The sequence below is a fragment of the Saccopteryx bilineata genome, chromosome 9 (genome assembly GCF_036850765.1).
Source record: "Saccopteryx bilineata isolate mSacBil1 chromosome 9, mSacBil1_pri_phased_curated, whole genome shotgun sequence".
Classification (NCBI taxonomy): domain Eukaryota; kingdom Metazoa; phylum Chordata; class Mammalia; order Chiroptera; family Emballonuridae; genus Saccopteryx; species Saccopteryx bilineata.
Window position 1 is genome coordinate 92,260,623 of NC_089498.1, and position 17,791 is coordinate 92,278,413.

General features: G+C 40.6%; 1 protein-coding gene across 5 annotated transcripts in view; it reads left to right on the forward strand.

Annotated features, from left to right (window-relative positions):
* Nucleotides 1–17,791, forward strand: part of WDFY4 (WDFY family member 4) — a 313,461-nt gene that overhangs the window by 189,661 nt on the left and 106,009 nt on the right. For all 5 annotated transcript variants that reach the window (XR_010727052.1, XM_066242595.1, XM_066242598.1 and 2 more), the window contains exons 40-41: nucleotides 14,965–15,042; nucleotides 16,574–16,780. Coding sequence is in view for 4 of the 5 variants with exons in the window: in XM_066242595.1 (XP_066098692.1) it covers nucleotides 14,965–15,042; nucleotides 16,574–16,780 (285 nt within the window). In the remaining variant the exon portion in view is untranslated. The remainder of the gene's footprint in view (nucleotides 1–14,964; nucleotides 15,043–16,573; nucleotides 16,781–17,791) is intronic.

Genomic DNA, 17,791 nt, shown 5'->3' on the forward strand with positions numbered 1-17,791 from the left:
CCCCAGGGGGTTTATGGACCCTTTAGATGAGGATGCGTGCAATAAAATGAGATCAGGAGCAATAATAATAAAAGGAGAAAGTCAGTTCCTGGGGAGTTAACATCATAAATATGCCATCTATGAAGACTTAACAGTCAAGCATCTATGTGATTCCTAAACTTTTCCTTGTGCTTTAAAAACACTGCCCCTCTGAACGCCTGCCAACCCTTCTCCAGCCTGGCCATGACCCTGTGTAACTACAGCTGCCTGGCCCTGGTATGGGAGCATGGTCTTCTTATTTCTCTCCCTGGGTAGATTTTTATTTTATTTTACTTTATTTTTATTTATTATCATTATTTTTTACAGAGGCAGAAAGAGAGTCAGAGAGAGGGATAGATAGGGACAGACAGACAGGAAGGGAGAGAGATGAGAAGCATCAATTCTTCATTGCAGCACTTTAGTAGTTTATTGATTGCTTTCTCATATGTGCCTTGACCGTGGGGCTACAGCAGACTGAGTAACCCCTTGCTCAAGCCAGTGACCATGGGTCCAAGCTGGTGAGCTTTGCTCAAACCAGATGAGCCTGTGCTCAAGCTGGCGACCTCGGGGTCTTGAACCTGGGTCCTCGGCATCCCAGTCCAATGCTCTATCCACTGCGCTATAGCCTGGTCAGGCCCTGGGTAGATTTTTAAGTTCCTGGAGGGCAAGCTGTGTGCCTGTGATCCAAGGTCCTAGGGCTAGCACAGGTGCCAGGAATTGCTGGCTGAAAAAAATATATAAAGAAAAAAAAATCAAGCCTTACCAGCAGTGGTACAGTGGTCCCTGGTTCAAAACCTCGACATCACCAGCTTTAGTGCAAACTCCTTGGCTTGAGTGCAGGATCATCAACATGATCCCAAGGTCACTGGCTTGAAGCCCAGAGGTCACTGGCTTAAAACTCAAAGGTATTGGCTTGAAACCCAAGGTCACTGGCTTGACCAAGAGGTCACTGGCTTGGCTTGAGTTCTCTGGTCAAGGCACATAGGACAAGAGCTCAATGAACAACTAAAGTGTCACAACTATAAGTTGATGCTTCTTATCTCTCTCTCTTCCTCTCTCTTTCTCTCTCAAAATATCAATAACAAAAAAAGAGAATAAAAACCAGACCTATTTTCACCTACAGTGGCCACTCCTCTGAGAGGCCAGCCTAAGGGAGAGAGGTGGGGTTGGTACTGACAGGGTGCCTGTGAACCACAAGTACCTACTGGCAAGTTCCCGTGTGCCCCCAAGAGTGTCAGGGTGAGCAGGTATATGCAGCATCCTGGAGGGCAGGCTGTGGTCCGGGTGACCCTCAGAAAGCTCCTGATATGGACCCAGATTGCCGCCGGCACTGTCCTCAGTGCTCAGACCACGGGCTCTGTTCTGGAGGTGGGTGGTGACAGGGCTATCTCTCTCCATAAAGCCTGAAGAAGGAATTCTCCCCATAAACTCTTGTCCCCATTTGTTACCTCCCTGAAATGTCAGGCACAGTGTTCAGTCTGCCTCAGTGTGGGGCATTATTCAGAGTGACAGAAGCCATGTTCTCTTGCTCGAGTTGTCATAATAAAGTCCCATATTTAGGGGCTTCAGCAGCAGATACTTATTCTCATAGCTCCAGAGGCCGGAAGTCTGAGATCAAGGTGGCAAATCTGGTTTCTCAGGAGATGCCTCTCCTTCGCTTGTAGAAAACAATCTTCTCTTTGCAAACACCCCAGGCTTCTCTTCTTCTTTCTATGAAGACATCAACCCGGCCTGGCTTTCATTCAATTACTTCTTTAAAAGCCCTTTCTCTGAGTACCTCAGTCACATTCTGAGGTCCTAGGAATTAGGGCTTTAGCACGTAAATTTTGGAAAACACAGTGTAGTCCATAAAAGCCCCTCAAGTGTCAACATATGTTTAGGGAAAGATGCGTCCATGGATATATATCAAACCTTTGGGTTTGAGTAGATGCTCATGGTAGTTCTTATCCAGACACCTTCTGTCATTCCAAAACTGCCCCTGCTGGAGCAGGCGTGAGCCTCCGTGAGCTTTACCTGTGAGGACAAGGCTGACAGAAGCTCAGCCGGCTGGGCCAAGTCCAGGTAACACTCCCCACCTGTCAGAACCTACCGGAGGCCCTGAAGCCCAGAACAGAGGCACAGGGATGAGAGATGAGGGAGGGAGGCTCCTTGAGAGGGCCCTGTGCCTGCAGTCTTGAAGCTTTTGTCCTTACGATGTGTGTGTGTGTGTGTGTGTGTGTGTGTGTGTGTGTGTGTGTGTAAGTAGTCATTCTCCCTGTACTCATGACAATTGAATTTAATAAAACCTCACAGTTCAAAAAAAGACAAATTAAAAACCAGCATCCATCTTAGAAATTAATCAGTGAGTGAATGTAACAAGAGATAAATTGTGCTGTGGTGGTCTGGCCCCTCTTCACCCACTCCTAGCCTCAGTTGCTCATCATTATTGCAGGAAATATGATTATTACTCTGATCTTGCTTAACATTTATTAAGAACCCAGGGTCTATGTCTCCACAGCAGAGAACAGTGCAGTTATCTGGGTACTTGGAGAAAAATGCATTTCCTGGCTTGGGTCGTCCAAATAGATATTCCCCAAGGCCCCTTGACCAGGACTGTGGCTTGATGCTGAGCCCAGGCTTGGCACCCATTGGGCCTTCTTCAAAATGGACTGCTAACGTTTCATGGGGGCACTTGTAGATATTATACATGATTTTCCAACAAATGGGGAAAGCATTCCATGGTCTTCTCATTGTTTTTCATCTAACCCAAACCAGGTCTCCACTAAGGACTTATATTCAAAGATATGCCAGCCTTATAAAAGGCCTAATAGAAAAACTGTAGGGCATCTGTTTACTGAATATTTTGCAATAAGGAAAATACTGACTTCAGATGGGTTTAAATGTGGCAATGGTCATGAGAACCAGACCTACTCCAACTTCTGACCTGCACCGTTTGTTCGCAGACCTAGAAGTGTTGTCACCTGACCCTGTTGTGTCTCATGGATCCCCAAAACATGGGATGTTTTGCTCTGGGCAGAGAAAGATCAGCTGCAGAGAACTTGGCTCAGAGGAGTGAGGAGGGTCTATGAGCTTCAGTCGCTCAAACTTTTATCATTATCTTCATTGGCTGGGCCCCCAGGGAGAGATAGGCAATGTCCTCGAGGCTCTCATTCTAGTGGGGGGAGGCTGCGGGAACCCAGCTGCTGGGAAGCAGAGTGCTGGCCCTGCAGCAGTTACACTGTGCGGGGGAGCTGGAGGAAGACTGAGGGAAGAGGACAGCAGCAGTAACAATCACAGGCTGCGCAACAGCCGCAGAGTGCTCACACAGCTATGCTTCCCTCTGTTGCTCACCGCCACCTAGCAACATGGCACGGTGACTCACTGACTCAACTCCCTCATCCTCTCAGCCCTCACCTGGAGAGGGGAGGTGACCAGTGACTGGTCAGTGAGAACATGTCACAGCCGGAGGTGCACATCTCCTCCACATCTGAAGTTCCTCAGCCTCAACGAATGGGAGATGACCTGAGCTTAACTTGAATGTGCCACTTGTTTCCTTGCCTGAAAAAGTCAGATGTTAGAGATATCAAGATTTGTCACTAAAATCAAACAGCATGTTTGTTGTTTTTCCTTTATGGAATTATTAGTAACTATCTAGAAACTATTTAAAAATTGTGAAAAAGACTGCCTAGAGAGAAGTCATGTTACATGGGTTAAGTTTTAAAATAGATTTATAAAATGGAAAGCAAGTTGTCAACGATCCTCTTAAAATTTCTTAAAGTATTCATCAAGAATGACATCACTTTGGTTCTGTGGATTCTGCGTCACCTTTCTGTTTACCCATCAGATAGCTTCTCCACCATTTTGGGCATCAATTTTACTATTTTTTTTGTTGTTAAATGTATGATGGAGTGGTTGGCTAGTGCAATTTAGGGAACAAGATTTACCAAAAATTACTTGCCTTTAACCACGAGATTGCATTCTATACAATGACTTGTCTATACCCAACTGGCTCAATCTTACATTCTCTCCCAGTTTAATGTGGGGCTTAGGTGGAAGGGTTGTGAGAATACCATTGAATTTTCAATATACTCTTTATTTAGGGCCACATTTGGTACATTTATCAAAACTAAGAAGCCAATATTGATTAGTACATGACTGATAACTAAACTCCAGACTTGATTTTGCTTTCACAGTTTTCCTACTAACCCAGGACCCAGTCCAAGGCACCATACTGCGTCTAGTTATTGCATCTCCTTAGTCTCCTCTACTCTGTGACAATTTTTCAGACTTTTTCTGTCTGTTATGACCTTGACAGTGCTTGAGAAGTGCTGGTCAGATATTTTATAGAATATGCCTCAATTTGGGTTTGTTTACTAGTTTTCTCATAATTAGCCTGGGATTATGGGTTTTTGGAAGAAAGACCTCAGAGGGGAAGTGCCCTTCTTGTCCTGCTCATGTCAGCCAAGAGGTGCGTAGCACCCATGTGACATCATCACTGGTGATGTCAGCCTTCATCACATGGTGTCTGCCAGATTTCTCCATTGGAAGGTTACACTGTTTCCCTTTCCCTACTTGGTTCTTTGGAAGCAAATCACTGAGCCCCCAGCCCACCCTTAAGGGGGTTAGGCAATTAAGCTCTGCCTCCAGGAAGAGAAGAATGTGTATAGTCATGTGACTGTTGTAAGGAAGGTTTGTCTTTTCCCCTCATCAGTTTATTTGTTCAGTGTTATTTATATCACTAGGGACTCACCTCTATGTAAAATTTGGGCTATGATCCATTAAGCCTGTTATTTATCTTGTTGCTCCAATTTTTCTAACACTTGGCTCATGAAATTTAATTGAACTCACACTGGCTTTCATTAGTGTGTCCATGATCTTTTCTCACTGGTCAAAAATATATATCCATGTGAATTTTATGTGGTTTAATGCAAACCCAACCTTTCCTAACATTTTTTTATGTGTGTATTATTCAGGAAAAGTTTGGTTATGTCGCAGAAACAAATACCCCCAAATCTAATTGGCCTAAAATAACAAAGATTTACTTCTCACTTGGGCTACAAGTAAAGGTGAGTCGGCAGGGTATCTGCTGGAGTCTTATCCTCACTCAGCAACACTGGCTCATGGGGCAGCAATCATCTAGAACGGCTGAATGTTGCCATGACAGTTAAGAAAGAGCTGAGCCAATTTGTCATGAGCCCATTAAGCTTCTGCACACTTGTTCCTGGCCTTTCCTCACTCAAGGCAGCTGGAAGGGTGACCAATGCCATGTACCTACAGGAGGAGAGAACCAGAAATATTTGGCAAACAGCACTACTGATGAGTACACTGTATTTTCTTTCTATTTTTTTCTCTATGTAAATCTATTCAGATTTTATTGTTCTTGTTAGTATGCTGTTCTCTAACCTTCTTTTAAAAAAAATCTTCATACATCATAAAGCAGGTCTCATATTCTTAAAAATTTTTTGACACCAAATTTTCAGTGAACATCTGTGTAGGTTGTGTACAGGACATCTGGCCAGAGTTGCAAAAGGAAGCTTAACACTAGCCTTCGTTTCACTAGTCAAGTCATCCATTCAGGTCTGGGGCAGCGTCTGCCCAAAGGAACACAAAGGTGCTGAATGGGTTTGTGTTGGCCCTTTGTGATGACTTGTGGTGATTGTATAAAGCTTCATGACAAGGGTGAATCACCCCTTCCTGTGATGATATTTAAATTGTTTCATTTTGTGCTACTATAGCAGGTTAGTGAAAAATGTTGTCTGGGAAGTCTGGGTACACACATCTTATGGTTTCCTTGAAGTCAATTACCAGCAGTGAAATGGAGATTCAGAGGATTAAAATGAAATGCAGCAGGTGTCAGCATGGTAGACACAATGCATACGGAGACCTGGCACCTCTCACTGCTTGCTGTGTCTACTCCCACACCTGGTGTGTGTGATGCTTGGCTGGAGAGGCTGAGACCTGTAACTGTAATCTTGGCACCAAGTTTCTGAGCAGGATCTGAGGGGCTGCCTCCTGATGTTGGCCTCTTTCATTTTTTGTGAGGCCACATGACTGATACTACAGGACTAATGATGCTTTCAACAAACAAGTGTAATGACTGTCATCAGTAGACTGCAGGCACTTTCTATGGGACAGATTGGGCAGGAGCACCAGCAACAGCTGGCAAGCCCAAGGGTGTCCCTGGCAGAGGTAGGCACAACCAAGTTGAGGCCAGTGCACTTAAAGGTGACCCTCCAGATGAAATATGCTCCATTACCCATTCCAAGATCTGGTCTACACCCTCTAGCCAGACCCTTTCCTATGGAGGCATCAGGAGAGCAGGGAATAGGCTCTTTAATCCAGCCTGTTTCTCCTCTCCAATCTTCAAATGGCCTTCATGAGCCCTTTGTTCTACATCAAAGGTTCTCAAACTCTTTAATGCATAGGCAGTTGCTAAGCAAAGGCTATTTAGCTTCAATAAGCCATGCAGAGCTCTGCTCTGAATTTGTCCCTGATCAATATGCCACGTTCACTGCTGCCCAGGCAGATGGGCCTATGCCCTTGAACTGACCCAAATTGCCCTTCTCCTGTCTCCCCATCTTGAGTGTGACAAGTTTCCAGGACATGAAGAGTCTCAAAGGCTGCTAGGACAGTCGTGTTTTCTTAGCACCAAGATACACAGGGTAAGAATGCACTTAGGGGAGAGGCGCATGTGGTAACAGAGTTCAAGAACTCATTTCCGGGCACAGCCACTTCCTGTGTTGTTGGAGTCAGTTATCTTCGCTTGTTCTTGGTTTTTTCTTCTGTAAAATGGGAATAATCAATATCAGTTTGTCAGGAGGCAAAATATTAAATGTGACAATGCATGTGGAAACAGCTTAAAGTTTATTGGATATAATGATGAAGAAGAAACAGATCAAAGGATCACAAATATTTGCATGATCAATAACTTTGGATAACCCATCAAAGTGCCTTGGTCAATTCCTGCTCCCCTTCTCCTAATCCACTATTCCAAACCTTCAACACTGTGTTCTAGACTCCGACTCAGCTCTCAGGGGAAGCAGACCAATTTACCTCTACTCCACCCTGGGACTAGAGGCCACCTGGTGGGAACCACCATACTTTCTGGTGTTCCCCTTACAAACTTGTCCACATGTGCACCATCCTCAAGTTCTTCCCCTGAGCCTCAGAGCGTGAGTAGCCTCTCCCTTCCCTGTTGCGCGGGTCCACCTCTACACAGGCTGCCGACTCTGTCCTTACTTCTCTTATCCCCTAGAGCCTGCACTGCCAGTGACATTTCTCCTTCCTTAGCTTTCTAACCTCGCATCTGCCGCCGCGCTCCTCAATACCTAGTCACACCCTTGAGCATATCCTTCCTCATATCATATGGCCTGGCCCCACCACTGTGTTTCTCTTTTTTAGGATCAAGTTACCTGAATGAGTTGTCAATATTCACTGTCTCCATTTTCTTATTTTCTAATTTCTAGTTAACATTATTGCTGTTTAATCATTCCTGTGCAATTACTCTTGCAGAAGTTACAGATGACTAACTTCATCAGACAAACCCACAGGACACTTTCCGATCTTATCTCACAGTATTTCTCTGAAGCATTCACTGTGGTCAAAGTGGCCTTTGGCTTCCATGACTTTTCTTTTTCTGATTTTCCTTAAACTACTCTAACTTTTCTTCTCCTGGCCTAAATTTTTCTAGTGTTCTCCAGGTTTCTGGTCTTGTCTCAATTTCTTCTCTTAACTTACTTTCCATGAAAGAGATTTTAGCATTTCTTGGGGTTTATCCTATCATCTGATTGCTCATGGATCACACTATTATATTGATCTTGGACCTTTTACCTAAGTTTTATTCTAGAAATGTCCAGCTGTTCCTTTGACACTTTAAATTTATCATGTCCTCATACCACTTAAACTTGCTCTTTCTCTTGTTTTTGAGATCTCTCCTATTTTTCTTAGTTAATCTAATTTAATTCACTCAAATAAACCATAAAATTTGGAGTAATTTTCACCATCTCATACAGTCACTAATTTCTGCCAATTTTTACTTTTCATGCAGTTCTTGAATTGGACTCTTCTACTTTCCTCATTCACCCTGTGAGCTCTTACTTGTCTTATCTGTCATTATGGTGTCCTAAGGGGGCTCCCTGCTTCTAGCCTTGTCATTAAATTCATCCTTCAAATTGCTACCAGAATGAGTTATCAAAAATACTGATGGGACCATATCTGGCTTCTATTTAAAACTTCTCATTTAAGAATCAACTAAAGCAACATCTCGATCAGGGAGAAGTCTCTGAGCACGATCCAGATCAAGGTCCCTTCTTCTGTGTGCTGTGTCCTGTGGTTACTCTGTGCAGAGTTCTGTCTCTTCAGTGGCCATGGCAGCTCTTAAGCATCTGTCTCTTCCATCAGTCATCATAAAAACAGATAAGACTTCATCTTTGGACTCCAGTGCTAAAATATTATAGGTGGACAATGGATGTCTACTTAACTAATGACAGAGAGTTAATTTGAAGCTAGCAGTGGAGTATGTGAGCAAGGGTATCAACATCCCTGTCTGCAGCTGTTGTAGACAGGGCATTGGGCATTCATTTGAAAAGTAAGGATGAGTTATAACTGAACTCACATGGCATTTTCTACCCCTATTGATTTTGAAGCAATTCTCTAGGCTGATTGTTTTCAATTGCTCTAATCCATGACTTATACCAAAAAGGTTTCTTCAGCAGATCCTTTTCAGTTTACAAAACACTTTTATTCTACTGTCTCATCCTATCTTCATAAAATCTCTTCAGAAGAGACAAAGGAGGTACTGTTAAATGCATGTTATATGTGATAAATCAAACTTCAGAAACATTAACTTGTTTTCCTACATGATGTGGCTAATAACGGGCAAGAACCAAAGCGTCTGGACTTCTACTCTTTCTACCTACCACCGTCACTCAGCAATGCTCAGAGAAACACGGGTGTCTGGATATCTCTTCTTATAGCTGGCTGTAGTCTGCCTGGATGAAGCTCCCTGCCCTGGCTACCTTCCTTGGTGAGACGCACATCTGCTGTATAATGGGAACTGCTCTGTGCCTGAGTTTCCCCAAGACTCTCGTTGCGTGTCTCCAAAGCATCATACTAGAAAGATGTAAAATTATTCAAATTTGTCAGCATTTTCAGTAACTTGTGACACTCATACTGATTGCTTTATTTATAAATGTGTGTATAAAGATGTGGCAGCAATATTAAAAGAATTTTACAAACAACAAAAAATAAGGAAAGAAAAGAAAAAGGAAGAAAAATGTCAACATCACTCTATTCCTACTACTCCCAAACCTGGTGTCTTAAAAATTATATTGTTTTCACATTTTTAATCTTTGCTGATAAATACTTTTTTATTTCATTAAAGTATAATGTACATAAGAAGTGTTAAAATATACAGATTTAAGAATTTAACCAAGTAAGCCAGTGACCATTACCCAGATAAAAATTACAACATTAACGGCAGGCACCCCAAGAGCAGCCCGTTCCATGCCTCCGCTCTGCCACCCACTCCTTCCTCCCCAAGAGTAGCTATGCTCCTGGCTTTCAATAGCGTATATTAGTCTTCACATTTTTATTTCTACAAAAATGAAATAACATACCATATACTTTTCTGTCTGGCTTATTTTACTCCAATCTTTGTTTGTGAAATGTATCCATGTCATTGCATAAAGGTAATTTATTTCATGGGGATAGAGCAACATTTTCATAGAGTTCTCAAACATTTTTTATGTCAACACCCCTTTATATTTTTAGAAATTATTGAGAGCTCAAAAGAGCTGTTGTTTATATAGATTGTATCTATTGATTTTACTATATTAGAAATTAAAACAGAATTTTAAAAATAATGCATTTAATTTAAAAACAACAGTAATAAATCAATTATGTGTAAATATAGCTTTATAAATGAATAATTATATTATTCCAAACAAAAATTGTGAAAAGAGTAGTAGTATTGTTTCATATTTTTTATAAATCTCATCTCTATGGGTTAGTAGAAGACAACTGTATTCTCATATCTGCTGTTTTATTTATTCAGTTGTAATTTTTTTGGTTGAAATATATGAAAATAACCTGGATTTCCACAGATATGTAGTTAGAAAACAAAGGAGTATTTTACTCACTTTTTCAAAAAGTTGTATTGTTTTTGGTACTACACCAAAACTCAACAAGTAGTAGTTTCTAAAAGGTTCTGGAAACCTTTAGCAGTGAAATTTTTGTACTCCATTACTACAAAATATATTGCTCTATCTTGCACTCTGAGTGCATATTTTAATCCACACATGATTTTGTAACATGCATTGAAGATATTGGTTACCTGAGTAAGTATTTGATATATAAACATATCATAGTTTATTCAGTCTATTACTAATAGATATTTGCATGGTTCCTAGCTTGAGACTATTTCAAACATTACTGTCATAACATTCTTACACATGTCTTTTGGATCACATATATATGTTCTAGAAATAAAATTGCTGGATCTTTGGGTATGCATGTATTTACCTTTTAAGACAGTACCAAATAATATATATTTCAAAATAATTATACCAATTTAACAGACTAAGAGAGTTCCATTTTCTTCATAAAATAATTAAAACATGATGTTATTAGTCAGTTTGAATTTTATTTTATTTTATTTTATTTTATTTTTTTTATTTTTTATTTTTTTGTACTTTTCTGAAGCTGGAAACGGGAAGGCAGACAGACTCCCGCATGCGCCCGACCGGGACCCACCTGGCATGCCCACCAGGGGGCGATGCTCTGCCCATCCGGGGTGTCGCTCTGTCGTGACCAGAGCCGCTCTAGCGCCTGGGGCAGAGGCCACAGAGCCATCCTCAGCATCCGGGCCATCTTTTGCTCCAATGGAGCTTCGGCTGTGGGAGGGGAAGAGAGAGACAGAGAGGAAGGAGAGGGGGAGGGGTGGAGAAGCAGATGGGTGCCTCTCCTGTGTGCCCTGGCTGGGAATCGAACCAGGACTTCTGCACGCCAGGTCGACGCTCTGCCACTGAGCCAACCGGCCAGGGCCAGTTTGAATTTTAGATATTCTTATTGTGTTTCTTAAATTTTTTATTGATTTTAATTTATTGTGCTTACATAGATTCATGTGGTTTTAATTTGTATTACCCAGGTGACAAATGAGGTCAACAACCTTCTCATATGTACATTGGCCATTGGGACATTATTTTTTATAAAGTACCTGTTTAATTTTTTATTTTTTAAGATGAATGTTCCTATTTTTTCTTATTGATTTATAAGAGTTACTTGTATTTTCTGGATGTAAATATCTTTTTAATAGTAAAGATAAGGACCTCAAGGCCTTTTTAAAAATTAAAAATTTTATTTTGAGAATTGTAGATCCATGTGCAATTGTAAAAATAATACAGTGAGATCCCATGTACCCTTTATTAAGGTTTTCCTAGTGGAATCAACTTGCAAAAAAATACAGTTCAATATTACAACCAGGAACATTTTATCCCTACAAAAATTCCTCATATCACCCTTTTATAGCCATTTCCACTTCCCTCCTGTCCTCACAACTTAACTCCTCACAACCACTTATCCTTTTTAAATTTCTATAATTTTTTTATTTCAAAAATTTTATATTTATAGTTAAATGGAATTCTGCAGTATGTGACCTTTTGTTAGCATCTCTTCTAACTTAGTACTTTCTGTACAGATTCATCTAGGTTGTTGCATGTATGGATAGCCCATTTTTTTTTTACTGATCAGAAGTGTTCTATGTTGTGGGTGTGTCACAGTTTGCTTAACCCCTCACCTATTGAAGAACATCTGTGTTGTTTCCAGTTTTTGTCTATCGTGAATAAAACTTCTTCAAACATGTATATGCATGCTTTTGTAGGAGTATAAGTTTTCATTTCACTAAGATAAATTTCTAGGGGTATAACTGTTGGATCCTATGCTACATAGGATCTGCTGAGCTGTGTCCCAAAGATTGTACCATACATTCCCACCAGTGACAGACGAGTGACCCAGTTTCTCTGTGTCCTCTCCAGCATTGAATGTCACTTTTTACTTTTAGCCATTCAGACATGTGCCTAGCGATGTCTTGTGATTTTCAAATATTTTATATCTCTCTTTTTTGCTAGACTATTCTATTTAATTACTGAGAAATGAGTTAGTATCTTCCTGTATTATTGTAAATTTGTTTCTCCCTTTAGGGCATTCATTTTATATAGTCTATAGTTTTGAAGTTAAGTTTTTAGAGGTTTCATGTTTAGAACTTATACTTTCTTGGTGTATTGGCCTTTTTATCATTATGAAGCAGCTTTCTTTATGTCTAATAATAATTCCTGCATCATGTCTACTTTATAAGAGATTTGTATAGCTTTGTATATATTTCTTTTGGTTAATGTTTGTACAGTTGTGTTATTTTTCATGTTTTACTTTAATTTTTTATGTTCTTGTTTTCATCAAGTGTTTCTTGTATGCATATTTTGCTTAGATTCTGCTTCTGATCCAGTGTGACTGTTTTTATAAAATTTGGAGTATAGTCCACTCATATTTAATGTAATTATTGATATTTTTAGTTTAAATCCATCAGATGTTTATTTTCCATTAGTAACATTTGTTGTTTGTTCCCTTTTTCCCTCTTTCAACTTATTAGCAACTATTTTAAATTATTCTACTTCCCTTATGTTAGCTGGATGTTACATATTCTGTTATTATGTTTTTAGTGGTTACTATAGACATTCCAAGCACAGTTACTTTATTAGAGTCTCATGTGTGGTGATTGCAGAGGGAAGAGGTAACGAGAGGAGGAGGATACAGAGGGATGAATGGTGGTGGACAGAGACTTGACTGGGTGGAGAACACACAGTACAGTGTGCAGAGATGACGTGTTGTGGAATTGGGCACTTGAAACCTGCATAATTTTGTTAACCAGTGGCACCTTAATAAATTCAATAAAAAAGAAAAAAGGTAGAGTTTAACATAAATTAACCCCCCTTTTTTAAAAATAATTTTTAATTATAGAGTTAGAATATTTTATTTTATTCACCACACTTATCTTTTATTTTTCAAGTATTTTAATTTCTCATAATTTCAAATCCCATCGATAGTTACTGTTGTTATTATTATTATTTCCCAACAGTCGATATTCATTTGTATATGCTAACATATTTATTATTTTCATAGTTTTTCCTTCGTTCCAAAGCTTCATGCTTAAATATGAAATCATTTTCATTCTGCCTGAAAAGCTCTTTAGTGTTTTCTTTAATGCAATTGTGTTGGTGATGCATTCTCTTGGTGTTTGTTATTCATCTTAAATGTTTTAGTTTGTTTTATATTTAAAAGATATTTTCACTGGGTAAAGAATTTAAGTCTGACAGTTATTTTCTTTCAGGACATGTATATGTTTCATTTTCTTCTGATCTTTGCCATTGTTATTGTTCCTTTTTAATTAATAATGTCTTTTTTTTTCTCTGTGTTTTTGAATATTTTTCTTTATCTTTTTTTTTGTTTTACTATGACAGACTTATATATGTTTTTTAAAATATTTAGGTTTGTAGAATTGTCAAATCTGTGGCTGATGCCTTTCATCTACTTCAAAAAATTCTCATTAACTTTTCATATTGCTTTTGATGCAATCTTTCTGTCCTCCCCTTTGAGACTCTAATTTCACATGTGCTACATGCTTTCCTCATATCACACATGTATCTAACATCTCCATCTTTTAATATTTTTCAGAACTTTGTCTCATCGTATTTTAGCAAGAATATTTATTCAAGGTCTTTCATCCTCTGTTCCTTTACACTCACCCATAAAGTTTCTTATTTCATTTAATTCACTTTACAGATTTATAATTTTTATTTGGTTATTTTTTCATAGATTCAATGTTTCTTTCAAAATTCTTCCTATTGCATTTTGGACCAATTACTTGTATTATTTTAAGGTTCACATCTGATAACTCTACTACCTGGATACATGTGTGTATATTTTTATTGTTTACTTTTCTGTTGGTAATTTTTATGGACACAACTAGTAATTTCTGCTTGACTGCTGAACCTTTTGTATGAAAATTCTCTATTAGAAGCTCATGATGTGGTCCTTGTCCAAAGAGAACTTCCATTGTCTTCTGGAGTATGTTAGCCGTAGGGATGATCACCACAATGCACATGGCAGACGAGTTATTGGAGGCTGGTTTCAGCTCGGGAAGGCCTGGCCTGTTCCCAGTCCACTTCAGCCACTGTGGTGTAGCCCGTCAGCAGTCCACCTAACAGCCCAACTCCTGTGGTATTCTGGAGACTGCGACTGCTGGAACTTAATTTTCTCAGCCTTTTGACCCCACAGAGCTTATGAATCGGTAATGGCTTAAAGGAAACATCAATGTAGAAAGCTGGCCTTATTTTTCTTCGCTGCATTATTTTGGGGCTGTCATCCCTATGTTCTGGATGGCTTGGTGAGCCTGAACTCCAAGTTTTGTCTCCTTGACCACCTGAGACTTCCAAAAACTCTGTTAAGCTTCCTTGCTTCTTAGCTACCACTTCCTGTTTAGCTTCTCAGCCTCATGCACTGTTTGAAATTTGTGAATATTTCAAGGGGTAAAAAAAAAAAGCACAGATATTAGGCATTGAGAACATCTTAGGGAGGTTTTTTTCTCTCCAATGTCTTGTTTCTCTATATCTTGTCTCTCTTGGTAACTCTCACTGTCTGAAAGCAGATCATTCAAACCCAGCTTTCCTGGCTATTTTTGGGAGGGAAATTTATCTCATATAAGCAGGGAGCAGAAGTAACCCATGAACATTTATGTCTATGTTTGTGAGTGTATCAGCACAGGTGAAGCCTTTATTCATGAGGTTATGATTTATGTGAACTAACAATTTCATAATAAACCCTTTAAGTGTTATTTCCTTTGGTAATTGATCAGAGTAGAGAAATCCTTATCTAAAATAAACTATCATTGAACTGTGATTTATCTCTTTCTTTTAGGATTTTGTGTCCTGTATTGAAAACTACAGAAGAAGAGGACAAGAGCTCTATGCATCTTTATACAAAGATCATGTACAGGTAAAACAACAAAAACAACAACAACAAAAAAAAAACAGTTCCTTTCTTGACACAATAGATTGCAATTGACTTTGAAGCCAAAATAAAGAACCAGAAAAGCCTTTTGTTTACCTTCTAAACTGCCTAAGTCAATAACTGATCATCAATGGGTCAGTCTGACTTGCATGAGCTGTGCAAGGGGATTTGAATCCACACGATCAGCAACTAAGAAAATAAGCAATGTGTATTCACTCATCTATAGAAACACACACAGATGTATGGGGTTACTCATGTACTTGAGACACCAGAGCACACAGATGAGAAACATGTGGGTCTGAGGGAATGCATGTTCTGTTCCCCAGGCCATACCCACCCTAGAATGAGACAGGATTCACATAAAAGACCAGGGAACCATTTTCTAACTAGTACAAAGGCACCATCTCCTTGCCACATTGCAAAGCTGTATGCTGTGTCAGAGGGGACACCCCTCCTGATACACGTAAAGGTGCCCTAGGACTGTACTGACTGGCCCTGGATGTACCCCTGTACATCTGCCTCTCTGCACATTTTCCTAGGTGTGGGCTCCACAGAGCGTCACTGCCAATGCTGGGGCATGATGCCTGCCAGCCCATCCTATAGCCATTCACCACCACTTGGATTTCAAGGATTGGGTGACTGGGAAGCTGAGACAAGAAGCAAAATGTTATAACTATTTGAAAAATTGAAAAAGGTCACCTTGTAGGCAAAGTTAATATTACTGCCCAAACCGAACTGAAATGCTTTCTTGAATGTGACATTCAAAAGAGGTTTAAGGGTGTCAATGTATTTTACAAAAGGTTTGAGTTATACCCTAACAGAAGGTGTAATAGCCAAGTAGTCGAGGCACAAACTATAAAGATTTCGTGGATAATACATGGGATTATGTTCATTAATATCAAAGGTTTTAGCTTCTATGAACATTATAGAAACACATTAGAATTAAAATGACCCCTAGACATCATCTAAGCCAAACTACTCATTTAACAATTTAGCTGTCTAGTGACAGGAATGACTTGCTTACATCAACCCATGTCTGGCTAGTCTGCTAATTCCCACCAAGCCACCAGTCTGGTGGACTGAAAGAAGTACACTCAGCATCATTTTTGATGGGTGGGGGCTGTAGTTTATCTCCTGTCCATTTGGAAGTGTAGGGGTAGGGTGATATTCCATATCCATTTTATAACATAGCTGTGATGATTAGTGTCAGGACCTTCGGGACCTGTGTTCTCTGTCCAGCACACAGAAGTCACATGGCTCTGAATGCCAAAGGGCTGATGGCTTTCCCTCCTCTCTCAAAGATTAAACAATTTCAACACTGAGAAACTGATTTCTTCCATGGGCCAGGTCTTGGCTCCAGAGACTACACTGCACATGCCGAGGGTCCTTGGGGATGTTTGAAGGGGGCCAGTTTTCTCAGACAATTATGAGGGACTCTATCTCTTTACCCCAAAAGGGTTGGGATCAGGCTTCTGAGAAGACTGTTCAGGGGTGAGGTTGTGCTTCTGTTTCCCAGAGGCAGAAATGTGGCGAGATCAAGGCAGCCAAAGACTGGGCCAGGATCCGAGAGAAGCTTTTTGGGGAGCTGGGCTTGTGGGGCCAGGCAGCCAAAGCCACAAGCTGTTCCTGGTGGGAGCTGGACTGGAGAGAAGGACCTGCCCGCATGCGGAGATGCATCAGACGCTTGTCTCCGCCGGAGACCCTGAGTGCAGAAAGGCTCCAGGTGAGAGTCCCTGCAGCCAGACAACAATACTCACTGCAGAAAGTGTGGGACAGGGTCTCCTTCGCTTTCCCACCACATGTTGTTGCAGTTCTTCCCGGTGCGCTTTGGGAGAGCTTTTACATGGGCAGGTGGCTGAGAAAATGTAAGTCGGTAAAGGCAGGATTGCTTTTTTTTTTTTTTTTTTTTTTTTTTTTTTTGCGAGAGAGAGAGAGAGAGAGAGAGAGAGAGAGAGAGAGAGAGAGATATGACGAGACAGACAGGGATAGACAGACGAGAATGGAGAGAGATGAGAAGCATCAACTCATAGTTGCAGCACTTTAGTTGTTCCTTGATTGCTTTCTCATACATGCCTTGACCAGGGGGCCAGGGGGCTCCAGCTGACTGAGTGAACCCTTGCTCAAGCCAACAACCTTGGGCTCAAGCCAGTAACCTTTGGGCTCAAGCCAGTGACCATGTGGTCATGTCTAGGATCCCATGCTCAAGCTGGCAACTCTGTGCACAAGCTGGAGACCTCGGGGTTTTGAGCCTGGGTCCTCAGCATCTCAGGTCAGTGCTCTATCTACTGCGCCACCACCTGGTCAGGCTGCTCTCAATTATTATTGATGCTGTTTAATAGAAGAAATGATTCACTGATCCTCCCAGAGAAGGGATACTATAACTACAGCCTATGTGAATGACTCAATGAGCGAGGAAATGACTACAAAAGTGTTCATCATTAAAACACTGACCCAGACCACACTGACATCCATGGAAGTCCAGTAAAATAATCCAAATGCCAGCATTCACCAAGAGCCACCTGACAATTCTTGTCAACGTGCATACATTATTTGTCATAGAGCTGGCACAGCCATCACTGTCATGGGCATTATTGTACAAGCAAATCCCATAACAGGTTTTACAATGGAAATAGCTCAAACTCAGCTATTTTTGCACACTAAGCCAGTGACCCACTTAGTCCAAATGACACTGGAGCTGTGCTGAATTCCTAAGCCACGGAGCCTGGGCAGAACT